Raw genomic sequence first — 14065 nt, 5'->3', positions numbered from 1 at the left:
ATGTGTGGTTTTTTCATAATCAAATTGTCAAGATGTGCTTTATAGAACAAACTTATCCCATCGGTTGACGTGTTTAATTGTCTTCATTTTTGTGACTTTCTAAAATATGTTCTAGAGATCGTCAAGGACGTTCCATAGCTCGCGAGGGTTCCGTAAGCCTCGATCGCTATATTTTACTAATGGAAGGGTTCGTCTTTTCGCAGATCCACCGGTTTTCATTCCCTCCGAGAGGGCTTTGTTTTTCGCTTGTTGGTGGTAATGAATGAAGATCCCATCTCCACCAGCAACCACACCAAAAGCAGCCTATAAGTTGTTAACGTTCTGACGTCTATACCATCACCCCGTATAGAACGTGAACGATCGCTTAACAAGTAAAGCCTCTAATCAGGGAACTTGTTGCAAACCCCACCAGCAAGAAAGTAACAATATCATGACGTCCAAGATGACCATCCAGACGCTGCAGCCACCAGCCGTCGACACCATCCCACGGAGCCCATCTGCCACATCAGTAGCCTCTTCCTCATCTACATCAACCAGCAGCTGCAAAACAGAAGAACAATCATCACCAGTGTCGCCCACTTTCAGTCCACGTTCATCGCCCATGATCCGTCTCTTCAAAAGGTTCAAAAGGAGGGACGGAACGCTGCCATTCAAGCTTGATGACGATGTATCTGCTGACGCGGTGGCGTCTGAGTGCAAGGATCAGCATGAATCCGTGCTGCGGGAGACGATGTTTGTTCATGGTGGTGATGAGTGTCGGGGAGTTAGTGAGGTTACGACGAGCTCGGGTAGTGTAGTGGCTGTTGAGCAGATGTATGTGCAGGCTGAGGCGTGTCTGTTTGGACGAGGGTGTGAGAAAGATGAGGTGCATGCTGTGGAACTCGTTAGGGAGATTTTGAGTGTTGATGAAGCACATGTGCAAGCTCAGGTACATGCAACCTAGACGCTGTTTTTTGCGTAGATACATGACCTAACTATCTTCAACCACAACGAAAACAGGCACTCCTGGGCTTCTGTCACGAATTCGGTCTAGGCACACACCAAGACTTTGCATCCGCCGAACGCTACTACCTCTGTGCCGCACTAGACAACAACGCATTTGCACAATCCCGTCTGGCCTTTCTCAAACGATACGGTCGCCCAGGGATCAAAATCGATAGACTAGAAGCCGAAACATGGACGAAACGCGTCAACGAGCACGGCGCCACCGCGCTAGACTGGATTCGCCATATTGCAGATACAGACGATATCGCATCTGCACAGTACGCTGTAGGTGTATGCTACCATGATGGTGTGGGTGTGGAGAAATCGCCTGCGATTGCCTTCCAATACTATTTGAGGAGTGCGGGTGCTGGTGAGCCGAGGAGTATGGGAATTTTGGGATATTGTTATGGAGAAGGGTTTGGAGTCGGTAAAGATGAGAGGACTGCTTTTGCGCTGTATTTGAAGGCTGCGAATCTAGGGGAGAGTGTGTCAATGTATAATACGGCGCATTGCTACGAAGAGGGGCTGGGTGTTACGAAGGATCTCAAAGAGGTATGACGATCTCCGACATCCCGCTTTTTTACTATTGCTTAAAGACACTCCAACCTCAAACAATTTCCGTTTTCAACAGGCGTTAAGATGGTACAGACAATCTGCCGCACTAGGAAACTGCTACGCCCAAAACTCCCTGGGCTACATGTACGAAGAAGGTCTCGGCGTCGACCGCGACGAAGTCCAATCCGTCCGACACTACAAACAATCAGCAGAACAAGGATATGCGTGGGCAGCATGTAATCTTGGATTCTGTCTACAGAATGGCCTCGGTATTGAAAAGAATGAAGAGCTGGGCGCGTACTGGTACCAACAGGCTGCCGTGCAGGGGCATTCGAGGGCAATGCATAACCTTGGTATGTTGAGCGCAAAAAACGCAAACAAATCATGGGCGATGCTGACTTGCACAACTTCCATTTTTTTGCAGGACATGCATACCAATACGGAATCGGCGTTCTTAAAGACGAGAAGATGGCTGTTGAGTGGTATCGACGCAGTGCAGCTACACGTAACGCATTCGCGTTGCATTCGCTTGGGTATTGCTACCAGGTATCAATCCACTTCCTGACTGCTCCTTTTTTTGCCTTTGTGCCAAATCCACTAACCCAAAACAAAACTCTCGCTCTAGTATGGTATTGGCTGTGAACCAGACGACGCAGTCGCCGTCCGCCTCTACCACGAATCAGCACTACTAGGCCACGCACCAGCTCAACTATCACTAGGCTGCTGCTACCGTAATGCAGTTGGAGTTCCCAAAGACGAACAGGTGGCGTTTCGATGGATTCGGTTGAGTGCACTGGGCGGTAATGATTTGGCGCAGAATACACTGGGGCATTTATATGAAGGTGAGCGCTTGAAAGCACATTTAGCTGTGATTTGGTTGTGATCCGTTTGTTTGTTTTTTTGCTGACATGTTTTGATTTAACAGATGGAATTGGAATCAAAAAAGACATTCGTAAAGCAGTTCATTGGTATAATTTGAGTGCCGCGCAAGGAAATGTGTGGTATGTCAAACAAAAAAGGACCTACTTACACTTCACCCATGCAATCATTCTTTGCTAAACCACCTCCTCGCTTCCTCACAGGGCTCTTACTAATCTGTCGATTCTACACGCCGAAGGCCGGGGCGTCCGCCAAAATCTTCAAGAATGTGTGCGGCTCCTTCGTCTTGCCTCAGACGCAAATCACTCGCGAGCCCAGCTACGTCTAGCACACATGCTCCTTGCAGGCAAAGGCTGCCAAATGGACGCTTCAGAAGCCGTGCATCTCCTCGAACGAGCTGCTCGTGCTGGCTCAGTATCTGCAGCACTGCTATTAGGCCAATGCTGTGAAAAGGGTGAAGGGATGCCACATGGTATGCCGGATGTTGAAAAGAGTATCCAGTATTACGAGTTGGCTGCTAGTTGGGGAGAGACGAGAGCTGCTGAGCGGTTGATTGTGCTGTTGAGTTCGCATGGTGGAGAGTTTATGGATGTGTTTGGTGATCATGTTGCTCCTGCTGCTTAGTTACTTAATTAAATACTGATACAACACGCACATATACAATGTAATAATAAACCTCATAGCTGTTCTCTTCTTTATTATTTTAATTTAATGACAAGGAGATGGGCATGCTACAAATCACACTCGCACATTTACAGTAAAGTTAATAGTAATTCTCTGCAACCTTAATACAATCTGATGCATTGGACAACAGCAAGAAAAGTAGCTGTTTTGTGTATCATTCATTCTCCACGACTCTTCTTATTCGGCCTATCAAACCCCGTCTGATGCAACCCACCCATCTTCTCCACCCCTCTCTTATTCACCGGATTATCTTTTTGTGCCCAGCCAGCATCGTACTGCGTCGTATCTTCAGCAGCCAAATGCTTCCATTTCGTCCTTCCAGCCCTCCCGAAATTCTTGACCTGCATAACCTCAGGCAATATACTCTTATCAAACCTATCATCCAGCGTCGGTTCCGCAAAATCACGTTTCTCAAGCACGTCCTTGTGCTCATCGAGATAAAATACACCTTTATGGAAATATTTCTGCATAAACCGTTGTTTTGATTTCCCTTGAGAGTCTGGATTGAGGGCAGAGTTTTCGGCCATGATTTCAGCATCAGTCATATTACGACGTCGTTCTTTTTCTGTTTCGTCTAGTTCACGTTCTGAGGCTTCGGTACGGTCTCGTTTTATGCGGAGGAGTTCTCGCAGCTTCCATGATTCGAATTCGGCTTCTTCGTCGAGACCATCTGTGTCGTCAATGTCTGTTATGAGGGTTTTGATTGATGATGCAGCTAATTGTAAGGCAAAAATTGTTAGCGCAAAAAAATGTCAAACATGACTGGATAATAGAAGGTTGTAAACAATACCTTCAGCTATCTCTCTCTTCAACTCTTCAGCAACCATGTTATGAGCTTCTCGTCTCCTATCTTCACGTTCTTGATCACGTTTCCTGTCTGCCTCTTCTTCTTCTTCTAGTAGTTTATCTGCATCTGTGACTGTGACTCGAGAAGTCCTAAAGCGAGACATGTAACAATATTAGACTCGTTTTTTGCCTATAGGAACGTCATTCACTCACTTTGGCACGAATACAGGTTTGAAGAGAGGTTTAGGAGCGACTTCCTCCTCTTCTGATTCTTCATCAGTGTATTCTGACGAGTCATCACCTGATTCTTCTTCCTCGTCAGCCTATTTTCAAAGAGAAAGAAAATGAGTGAAAGTAAATCCAAAAAAAGTCGAGTTTTTCTACTTGAAATACACCAAACTGCTATTGAACCATCGCTCACTTGTTGCTGCGCCCTTTCAGCCTCTTCCTCCTCCTTCCTGCGTCTAGCCAATGCAATCTCTCTCGCCTGTAACCTCCTACTACTAGCAGCCTCTTCATCTTCCTCTTTTTCCTCCTCTTTATGCTGCTCTATTTCTTCCTCCTCCTCGTCTTCGTCCACTTCCTCGTTTTCCTGCTGAGCTTTCGATGCCTGCAATCTCCGTAATCGACGATCTACAAGCTCATCAGATCCTATACTAGTAACAGCTACTTGATCGATAAGAGCAGCATTCTTGGTTCTGGATGTTCTGTCTTCGAGGCTTTGTTGTTTGTCTTGTTCTTCATTTTCGTCGTCTGAATCCGATTGGACTGCTTCTGGAGCGGGAGCTTTGCCTGGCCAGTATCGAACTGGTTTCGCCTTGGGCGGTTGAGGCCGTTGGGGCGGTCTGTCTCGTCCTAGGAAGGACATTTTGTGTCGTAAATGGTGTTTTGTATTTCTGATTTGTTAACGAATGCATGCAGTTGGAAGAGGAGGAAACCATATAGGTTCTTAATGCCTCAGATATTATTGCAAACGTGTTTTCTCATAAATAAGCGCGTAATTGAGGCTTTTAAATACAATTGATGTTATGTTTAGTGCAATTTTGTCCTACAATTTAAGCATTGCGACAATCCAAGACACGAACGAGTCATCATTATTCAGTCCCTTATTCTCTGAGAATGCCCTAATTATGGCATTCATCGTCTCGACCTTCTTTTTAGGTTGTTCCAAACCCTCCTAAGAACGTGAAAATGAGTTAGCAAACTTGCCTCCAATTTTAAACACGCGTTTTTTTGGATACCTGTGTAGATCCAACAGCAGCTTCAACGAGCGCGAAAACTGCCCTGTACTTCGCATCTAGAGCCTCATTAGCTTCCGTGTCGTCAGCCGACGCAGTCGGAGGTACAATAGACCCTCGTTTACCACCACCAGTCAGCGTAGATTTCCGTCTCCCAAGGGCAGCTGGTGGTGCTCCCAGCGAGTTCCTTGGTTCCTTTGACGTGGTTTGTGACGCAGCAGTAGACGGTCTAGTCTCTTCAGCAACAAGTGACATTGTCGAAGACATTAAAGTCGATGTAGCCAAGTTACTTAGTAATCCATCTCGTTGCGTAGTTGCTTCAGTCACGATCTTGGAAGCCTGGTCTTGTGTTATAGGTGTGACTTTGACAAAGACGTCTGTCGACCCTTTTTTTTGTTGGCATACTATTAGGCTTGATACTAGATCAGAGTAAAGCATACATGATGTATCGACCTTGCTTGATTTACTACGGTCTTTGAAACCTGCCATGACTTCTTTCGTGATACCACATTCGATCTCAAAAGCAGGATGCACTTTCGTTATACAAGCTCTCACATTCCGTGATACCCGAGACAATTCCAGTAAAGATGCATCATTAGGCAAATCAGCTACTTTTCTTGCCCGTTCAACATGTCGAAGGAAGGTGACAAGGGTAGCTACATTCAAATCATCCTTTTTGAATTTCGGGTGTCGAATGACTACATCTTGGTTTACCAGATTCACTGTTTCGTATGTACTAACACTAGTTCCGTCACTAAGCCAGACTGAATACTCAGCTTCAAACGTATCTGGTATGTCGTTTACTTTCATACTAGGCCATTTCGACACATCTTGTTCTAGCAAGCCTTGCACACTATTATTTACAGAAACGTAGGTCGATACAAGTGCAACCATCTCGACTGGAATTATCGGCAATGCCGTCTTGATGGCAATCAACAGTTTCAGTGTTTCGGCAGTTGCAAACACATCTTGAGCTGACATAAGAGTATCCACCAGACTCGTTAATTGAGTAGCAGCCTTCTGCAACATGGTTTTTTCTTTACAGTTCAGTGCAGTCAGCCCTTGATGCATAGCAAGACCCAATGTAATGGGAAGATAATGACTTGTAGGCACCATATATGATGTCAAAGCAAGAGTTCTAGCTTCCTCACGAAGCGCCAAGCCGTCTACAGATTTGACCAACTGTGCCCGTTTAACATATACACCTGTACAAGCAGCACTCCATCTACAATACCCAGTAACTTTCCCACCTCGAGCTTGCGAGGCGGTTTGTGCTAGTCCCATCAGCAATGCTATAGCATGTCCATATGCTTGATCAGCTTGCTCAATGTCTTTCGTGGTAGTCATATAATCACCTAAAGACTCCCATGCTTTAGCAGCAAGCGACTGTTCCCAGTCAGCAACTCTCATCAATCGTTGTATTGTGCTTTTCGTATCGACTTGAGCCAAGAAGAGAGCTTTAAAGATCCGACATGAGACACGTTGAGCTAGTTCTAGTCCTTGGTGTGACACTTCTGATGCTTTAACGACGTTTCCTTGTAATGATAGCTCGTTCCAAGTATCGTATAAGGCAAAAAGAGCGGTCGAAACTCCAGTTTCATCAGTAATGGCTTCTGGAATGCTAAGTCTGATGGAGATATTGTTTCGGAGACGTGCTAGACAATCTTGAGCTTGCAGTAATAATTCCAGAGAAGCCTTTCTTGTTTTGGGAGGAAACATAGCATGACTTGTTGTTCTCGTACTTGACACAACAGAAGCCAATTGTGATTCAACTTTTGATACGATGAGGTGTACAATTTTATGCGAATCCTTGTGTTTTGATGATGGTCGTTGTAGTAAGGTGTCACCAAGTTTGACACTATGATGATCTTGGATGTTTGTCATATTAATCAAGTCTATCAGCATTTCACCTGTGTGATAATGAGTTAGCGAATAGTCATTTTTAAGCAAAACAAATGCAGTTCCGTACATCGAAGCAGTATCAGCATCGGAATCGCTGACGGCGTCAACAACCTGACAATATCATCACTGATCGTAACATTAGCCAGAGCTTGTAGCGCCTTAATGTTTCCTTCATCATCCAATGGTAATGTGTCATCAAAACTAGGAGCAACCTCATCCGACACTGTCGGAGCACTACTCTTTTCAACCATACACTTATATGCGCTACCACTATCCAAAAACTCACTTCCTCCAAGGCTGACAAACGTCTTAATCCCCACATCAACCATTCCCAATTTCACTGCTCCAACAGCTCGAATAGCAAGCATCCTAGCAGCAACAATCGGACTACTCGGCATTGCAAAGTCAGCTATTGGTAGTATCCGAAGTCCCAACCAGAGGTGATCTGTCTTGACCAGTAAATCAGATACTGAAAGTACAGCAGCAGCTAATGTAGACGGCTGACATCTCCAAGAATCTAAAAACACGTCTAGACCTGGCTGCAAATTATTCATTTTCGGTTGGTTCACACCTGTTATCGTCCATAAATTCATCGGAGTCGTCATGTTTACTACGGCGGTGAGCAAGGTGGCGGATAAATGCGACAATTCTCGCTTGCGATCATAATCACCATTATAAGTCGTAAAAGCCAGCTTAGCAGCAACACAAGCTGCAACCAGCACGGATCGAATACCACCTAGCCTCGTCACAATCGCACGATGATCAGACAAGCTATTTAATAACGGTCTCCACGATCCAGCCGGTATATCGTCACCAGCTCCAATAAGCGTATCCAACGTCTTGGCCCATAACGATCTAGCCAGTATCTTATCTCCACGACTCAATGCCAAATCACCCAGGTTTTGAGTTGCAGAGGAACTGACTTCGACATCTGGATCTTCGTCGTTTATACATGCTTGATATGTGCGCATGGCTGATTCGAAATAGGTGGTGGCATCGGCCTTGTTTTTGCATGCGAGATATAGTGTATGGCAATCACGAGCCCACGAAAGCCGTTCGACTGAATCATTTGGTTCGCGTAAACGGATTATCTGCTGGATTTCATCGGGCATGCTTGTTTGTGAGAGTGTATATCCGACTAGTGGGTAGAATGCGCCTGTGTTGAAAAGGGTTGTTAAGAAATTAAGAAAAAAGCAATCATCACATATCAAGCATACCACCCAGAGCGATATCAGCCGTCCTAACCAACTCGGCCATTCTCTTCAATTTCCTCGCATTTCTACATGCATGGAACACCAAAAGCAAGAATTGCACACAGAATGAAATGTCTATACTCTCATGATGCAATACACCGTCATCAGCGTCTCCATCTCTCCACGTAGCAACATAGCTAATAACATTATAGTCCGTCGGAACCGTATAGCGTTGCCGTTGGACACTCTTCCGACTCATACTACTATCTCGCGTTCTGACAGACCGTACAGATCCGTTTGGACGTGTAGTGAAATTGTCATTGGGTGTTGACGTGCTGGCGGGATCAAATTCATCGGCAGGTAAAAACCTAACAACCTCCAACATTTCCAAGACTGATACAGAGGCAACCCATAATCCTCTCCAGAGATGTGTCTTCCAGAAGTCGGTTGATAAAGATCCTACTTGTGCTAAATAATCACCGGTACGCATAATGGATTGACATGCCTTGACTACATCGGGCCATTGTTTATACCGTGCTGCTAAGACAGCAGCTTGTATGCCAGGCACGAGAGCATCGTGAGCAAGTTTGTGAGCTGGTGTTTCAATTATAGTCACCGGTTTAGCACTAGTTCCTTGTGCTGTTGATGCAGGAACTACACCAGTTGCAGATACAGACACAACTTCAACGAAAAGGGGACTCAGACCCATTTCCAAATCCTCAACAACAGACGCCTGACATTGGCAAACCCCTAACATAGTGCTCTGTATAGCTCGTAAAGCAGATTCTTGTGCTAGCAGCAATAACTTTACTCTCTCGTGTCGTTCGAATGCGACTATACCACGTAACCGTCTTGCGCATCTCTTTTGTTTCCACAGTGGTACTAGTGACTTGTCAAGAGCTATAGCTAGTTTCTCGTATGCTTCTCGTTTTTGTAGTGGGAGAGCAGCTAGAAATGTGTTGCGAGACTTGTGGTGTTGGTTTGTTGCGCTGCTTTTCATTGATGCTGTGTCATCACGATCTGCTCGTTCTTCAGGTGATGTGGTGGCTGGTTGAGAGTCTGATAGTTGAGCTACAATTCTCGTAGTTAGATGGCCGTGTGATCCATGAGCCCTTAGTCATCCCAAGTTTATGTGAGTTTTTTTGGATTGTAAATTCGCTCTTTTCAAAAAAGAAAAACACATCAAAGTCATTCGTACCGTCCTCTAGAGGACCTGGACGTCTTATCCTGAAACACAGCAACCATAGCTTGTCGACGATCACTAAACACATTTCGCTTCCTCTTCTTGTTTGCGTTCTTGTCTTTTGCCCTCTCATCAGAGGTATGTTCAGACATGCGTTCTACTTCGATGATATTCTTGACTCGTTTTTCACACCAGTCTAACAGCCTGCGTAGAGAAATGAGATATTTCAGTTATCCTTACTTGCCAGGCATCCACGGGCTTTTTTTTGGCACTCACTCATTCGAAATCCGAACACCAAGCTCCCAACTACCCATCTCAATAGCACCTTGAATAATCATACAAACCAATTCCAAATATCTCGGATGCTTACGGAACCTCGATGAGTCACTATACGCATACTCGGCACCCTGGTCACGTATCATGACAACCAAATCCCTAACAGACAATGTCGTGTCCGGTTGTCGTGGCTGCGTAGCGGGCTCCGTCACAGGCGGTACCATTTTACATAATACAATTTCAAGCTCCTCACAAGCTTTCTCCGCAAGCGATGCAACCGTATACCCAAACATGACATCCGAGTGTGTGGAGGCGATGTACGAGTGGTAGAGAAATTCACTTAGCGCTCCAACTTTCTGTTTACTGTATCGGATTTTAACTGGTCGTTCAACCTGTACTCCAAACCATAGTGTTTCGAGTGCTGATGATGGTAGTATAATACGGTTTTGTGAGGAAGTATCACATATGGCCTCCAGCATTGCGATACCACGTTTAGCTGTTGCCTTGGCTCGTTGGTCATGTCCACCAGACAACCAGTTTTTCGTAACACTAGTTGATAGCTTGATTGCCAGCACTTTGACATCCTCGTCTTCTACAGCATGATGTTTGATTATTTGATTTAGCGCGACCTGACAAGCCTCCAAAGCATGCGTTATAAACGGTGTAGCGATGCCAGCATCAATGAATGGCTCGATATATCCGAAACATTCAGATATGACTCGTACGACCAGTTCACCGTCTTCTGCCGCTTTAGCGATTTCCAAGCTTACAATACACTGTCTTGCACATCGAAGCCTGAGCAGTTGAGCAGGTATCACGTCTCGATATCCTCTAGCATCTGCATGTATGTGCACGAGTGTCGGGAAAGCATCAAATTCACGAGCTATAGCTTCCAAATCAGCCCTCACAAACCCCTGCTTGACTAGTACAGAAGCATTTTTGATGTTCTCAAGTCTCAACTCAAAGAAATTCTCAGTTGACGTATTCCAAGCACCGAGCATGGAATCATCACTTCCTAAACTCTTGACAAGATACCCACGTAACACATTCACAGCATGATCTGCAACATCCGTTACACCCAACGCTCGAGCAGACTCTGCCAACTGCGACCATACGAGCGGTATCGGTAAACTATATCCAGGAGATGTTCCACAGCTGACATCACTAACACCACGTCCAATCATGGTACCTGCATCATCGAATGCAGCGATACTGAAACAGTATCGGCGGTTGGATTCAAGACCACATATACTCAACGTGGTTGCAGATTCTTGTGCTTTACGAGATTCGCCGGTGCCTCTATACATTGTATCTGATATACAGACGCGAGGGCGTGGTTGTGAATGTGGCCATGGTTTACAAAATACTTGGTAAAACGACGGGACACCAAGTGTTGGTGGCGGTATTATCGGTCGAATGGTCACAGAGTCTTGAGTTCGTCTCACGAATAAGGGTGCAGACAATCTAGCTATATCCTCCCTCCTGTTTCGGACAATGGCAGACTGTGATTCTTCAGCCCACCTCTTTTCAGTCGCGGTAGCTGACTCTAAATACGTGACTACGTCTCGTAACATATTTATTCTTTCTTGAGGTGGTGGCGCTTTAGCATCTGTAGCTCGTGATATCAAGAATATAGCACGAAGAATCATATTATCACCACACATATCAGTCAATTCCTTTTCAGTCGGTTTTCTACCTGTGCTTAGCGGAATCGGCAACGTACGACGTTTCAAACGAGCATCAGCATCCTCTCGTGCTCGTTTTTGTGAAAAATACGAGGTTTCAATTTTACGGATTTGTAGTTTCTGCCATTTGCGGTGGGCCATGACTTGTACATCCGCCAAATCACGACGTGAAGTCAACACGAGCTCGTCAGCCAAGGATCGTACAGATGAATCAAGTATGAAATCTTGATTGATAGTCTATGAGAGTTGAGGTGTTAATTTTGATTTGACAGTAAGAATGTGGAAATTGGAAAACTGAAAAGAAAAGCTAAACCAGCTCGATCTATAGCAATCCTCTCAACTCACCGAAGCACCCAACACACCAGCAGATTCCCCCGTAGCAGCTCGTGCCTGCTGCGCCAACGTAATAACATTCTCTAACGCTTCCTGAGCAGCAGCTAATTCTCCTGACGCCTCAAAAGCACCAGCCAGTCTCATTTGCATATCAGTAGCAAACAATGGATTCGTCTTGGCAGCTTCAGATGCCGTAATAGATGCAGCACGGAGCGCCATAGCTGCTGGTGATGTGATATCAATATGATGACCAGCCAGGATTTGTGAATCCACTGCTTTCCATAGAAGACGAGACACGTCTGAGAAGAGAACTGGATATCGTTCTTTGAGTCCGGGGACTTCGAGGGCTTCAGAGCATGATGCTATTATGTGGCCGAGAGCTTCTTGTGTTTGGGGTGATATTTCACTAGACCTGCTACTTCCATACGAGAGATTCGAATCATCGGAATCATGCACATTATCTGATCTTCGGTCTTCGTTATGCATAGATTCCAGTAACGATATCGCACATTGCCGTAACCGTATTTCAGCAACTACTTCCATAGAACCAGCTACAGCTAGCTTTTGCTGTGATGGAAAAGCTCTTTCAAGAGACGAAGCAACAGTCTTGACTCTAGCCCACTGTCGTTTCAAATAAAACGCACGACAGAGAATCAAGATATCAGGTAAATCGAATCTAGTAAAGCAAGAATCTGATGAGAACTTGATGGCAAAAACCAGGCAGCCTACTTGTCATTACCTGGTTATTTGGCCAGGGGCGGCTGTTGGCGGTGGCGCTTGAGTACCGACTGCAACAGCTCCTTCTCCACTTGCTGATGCAGACGAGTCTCTAGACATTACAGTCCCAGTATACACATCTCCAGCTAGTATTCTGTTCGCCCGTTCTTCAGAAAAGGGTGCTTCAGGTTCAGATATAATAAGTTCATATGCCGAATCCAATAATTGTCCTAACACACGATTGTCCTCGATGAGTTTACTCTCATCCAACACATCAGGCACAAGACTATTTGGCTCATTTAAATCCAAAAAGGCCAGCACGGTAGTCGAAATAACCTTCATACGTTCGAAATCCGTCACGCATGATTTCATTGCCGTCATTACCTCAGACACGACTTTACGATCTTCTTTCTGCTCTTCTGTTTCTTCTCCCTTTTTACGTCTCACTGTTGTAATGGAGATCATGCCACGTTCATGACGACGGGTTGAATCAGCTAGTGATGCTGGAGCGACTGATTTATGATGTTGGATGGATTCCTTGTCCTTGTCCTTGGTATTAAGAGTCACAGACGGGCGTAAATCAAAACTGACTCGAGATTTACCCGACATTACAGATGCATTATCATCATCTATTCGTTTGATGTTGTTGGTATTGTGACGGACTGACGATGCTCGAGTATGCGAATCTTCCATTGTCGAAGCAGGAATAGTCTGTAAAGCCATAACAGACAGCTGTCTCAACTTGTGGGAAGCTCCATGTGAATCATGGATTGACGACACAGATCCAGTATAACTTGTGGCATCTTCCTCTTCTCGAAGTACAGGTAGATTCAATTGTGATGGTGGTATTACGGGTATTGCAACATGTTCCAGCCCTAAAGTATTACTATTGCTATTTTCTTCGGCTGATGCTTTAGCACCGCTACTGCCATCTGCAATCCCATTAGCCCATGTCGCTAATTTCAGATGGTTTATGGCGGTTTTGATGTTGGCTTTATATGCCTCTGAAATGGGCCCATCGCCAGCAGCTAATGTCTCATAATGAAGTGCACGTTCAGCAGCTTCAATGCCCTTGGAAGTAATAGATTTGATTTCTTGTGGTGGCGATTCTCGTAATCGGCGTAGACATTTAATGGAGCGAAGACGCAGATCTGTTCTTTGTAATACATAGCTTGCTCCTTGTAGGGCAGGAGTCGTGTCCAAATAGCTTAGTGCCATGGTCAAAGTATTATTAGCCTAGGTTGAAGCAAATTGTGAGCATTGGTGCTGTTGTCTGAGAATGCAACAATTTTTTTTTTGCATCCAACTACACAAACCTGGTGATACAACTGCCTTTTCTCAAACAGTAGAGCACATCTAGACAGCACATCACAAGCATCCAACACCATATCTGCCTCTCCGCGTAACGACGCTTGAGAAAAATCCTGCAACATGGAATGCAATTGTGGAAGCACCCCGTCCTCAATAACCTTTATACTAGATACATCTCTACCATCTGAGTCCAACTGTAACAATCCCCACAGATCACACTTGACGAGTCCTAATCGTGCTCTCAGCAACAATGCAGTTCTCAAATTTACAGATTCCGGAGACGTTGGCCGATTCGTGACAACCTTTTCAGCAGCGGAAGCGATACTACAAGCCAATCCA

General features: G+C 45.2%; 2 protein-coding genes across 2 annotated transcripts; one reads left to right on the top strand and one right to left on the bottom strand.

The window, feature by feature from the left end:
• Positions 1-442: 442 nt before the first annotated feature.
• On the top strand, positions 443-3042 carry SmJEL517_g00116 (uncharacterized protein; the record flags this gene model as incomplete). The annotated part of the gene is made up of 7 exons (XM_031166046.1): positions 443-928; positions 1000-1536; positions 1616-1892; positions 1964-2085; positions 2165-2381; positions 2465-2540; positions 2622-3042. 7 exons carry the CDS (start codon positions 443-445, stop codon positions 3040-3042), a joined length of 2136 nt encoding a protein of 711 aa, XP_031028045.1.
• A 218-nt stretch (positions 3043-3260) lies between these two features.
• On the bottom strand, positions 3261-4756 carry SmJEL517_g00115 (uncharacterized protein; the record flags this gene model as incomplete). Its single annotated transcript, XM_031166045.1, has 4 exons — positions 3261-3817; positions 3893-4038; positions 4102-4211; positions 4310-4756. 4 exons carry the CDS (start codon positions 4754-4756, stop codon positions 3261-3263), a joined length of 1260 nt encoding a protein of 419 aa, XP_031028042.1.
• Positions 4757-14065: the final 9309 nt, after the last annotated feature.

The sequence above is a fragment of the Synchytrium microbalum genome, assembly GCF_006535985.1.
Source record: "Synchytrium microbalum strain JEL517 chromosome Unknown SmJEL517_scf0001, whole genome shotgun sequence".
In the NCBI taxonomy this organism is placed as follows: Eukaryota; Fungi; Chytridiomycota; class Chytridiomycetes; order Synchytriales; family Synchytriaceae; genus Synchytrium; species Synchytrium microbalum.
The sequence above is the reverse complement of the archived record's forward strand: the minus strand, read 5'-3'. Positions and strand labels throughout refer to the sequence as shown.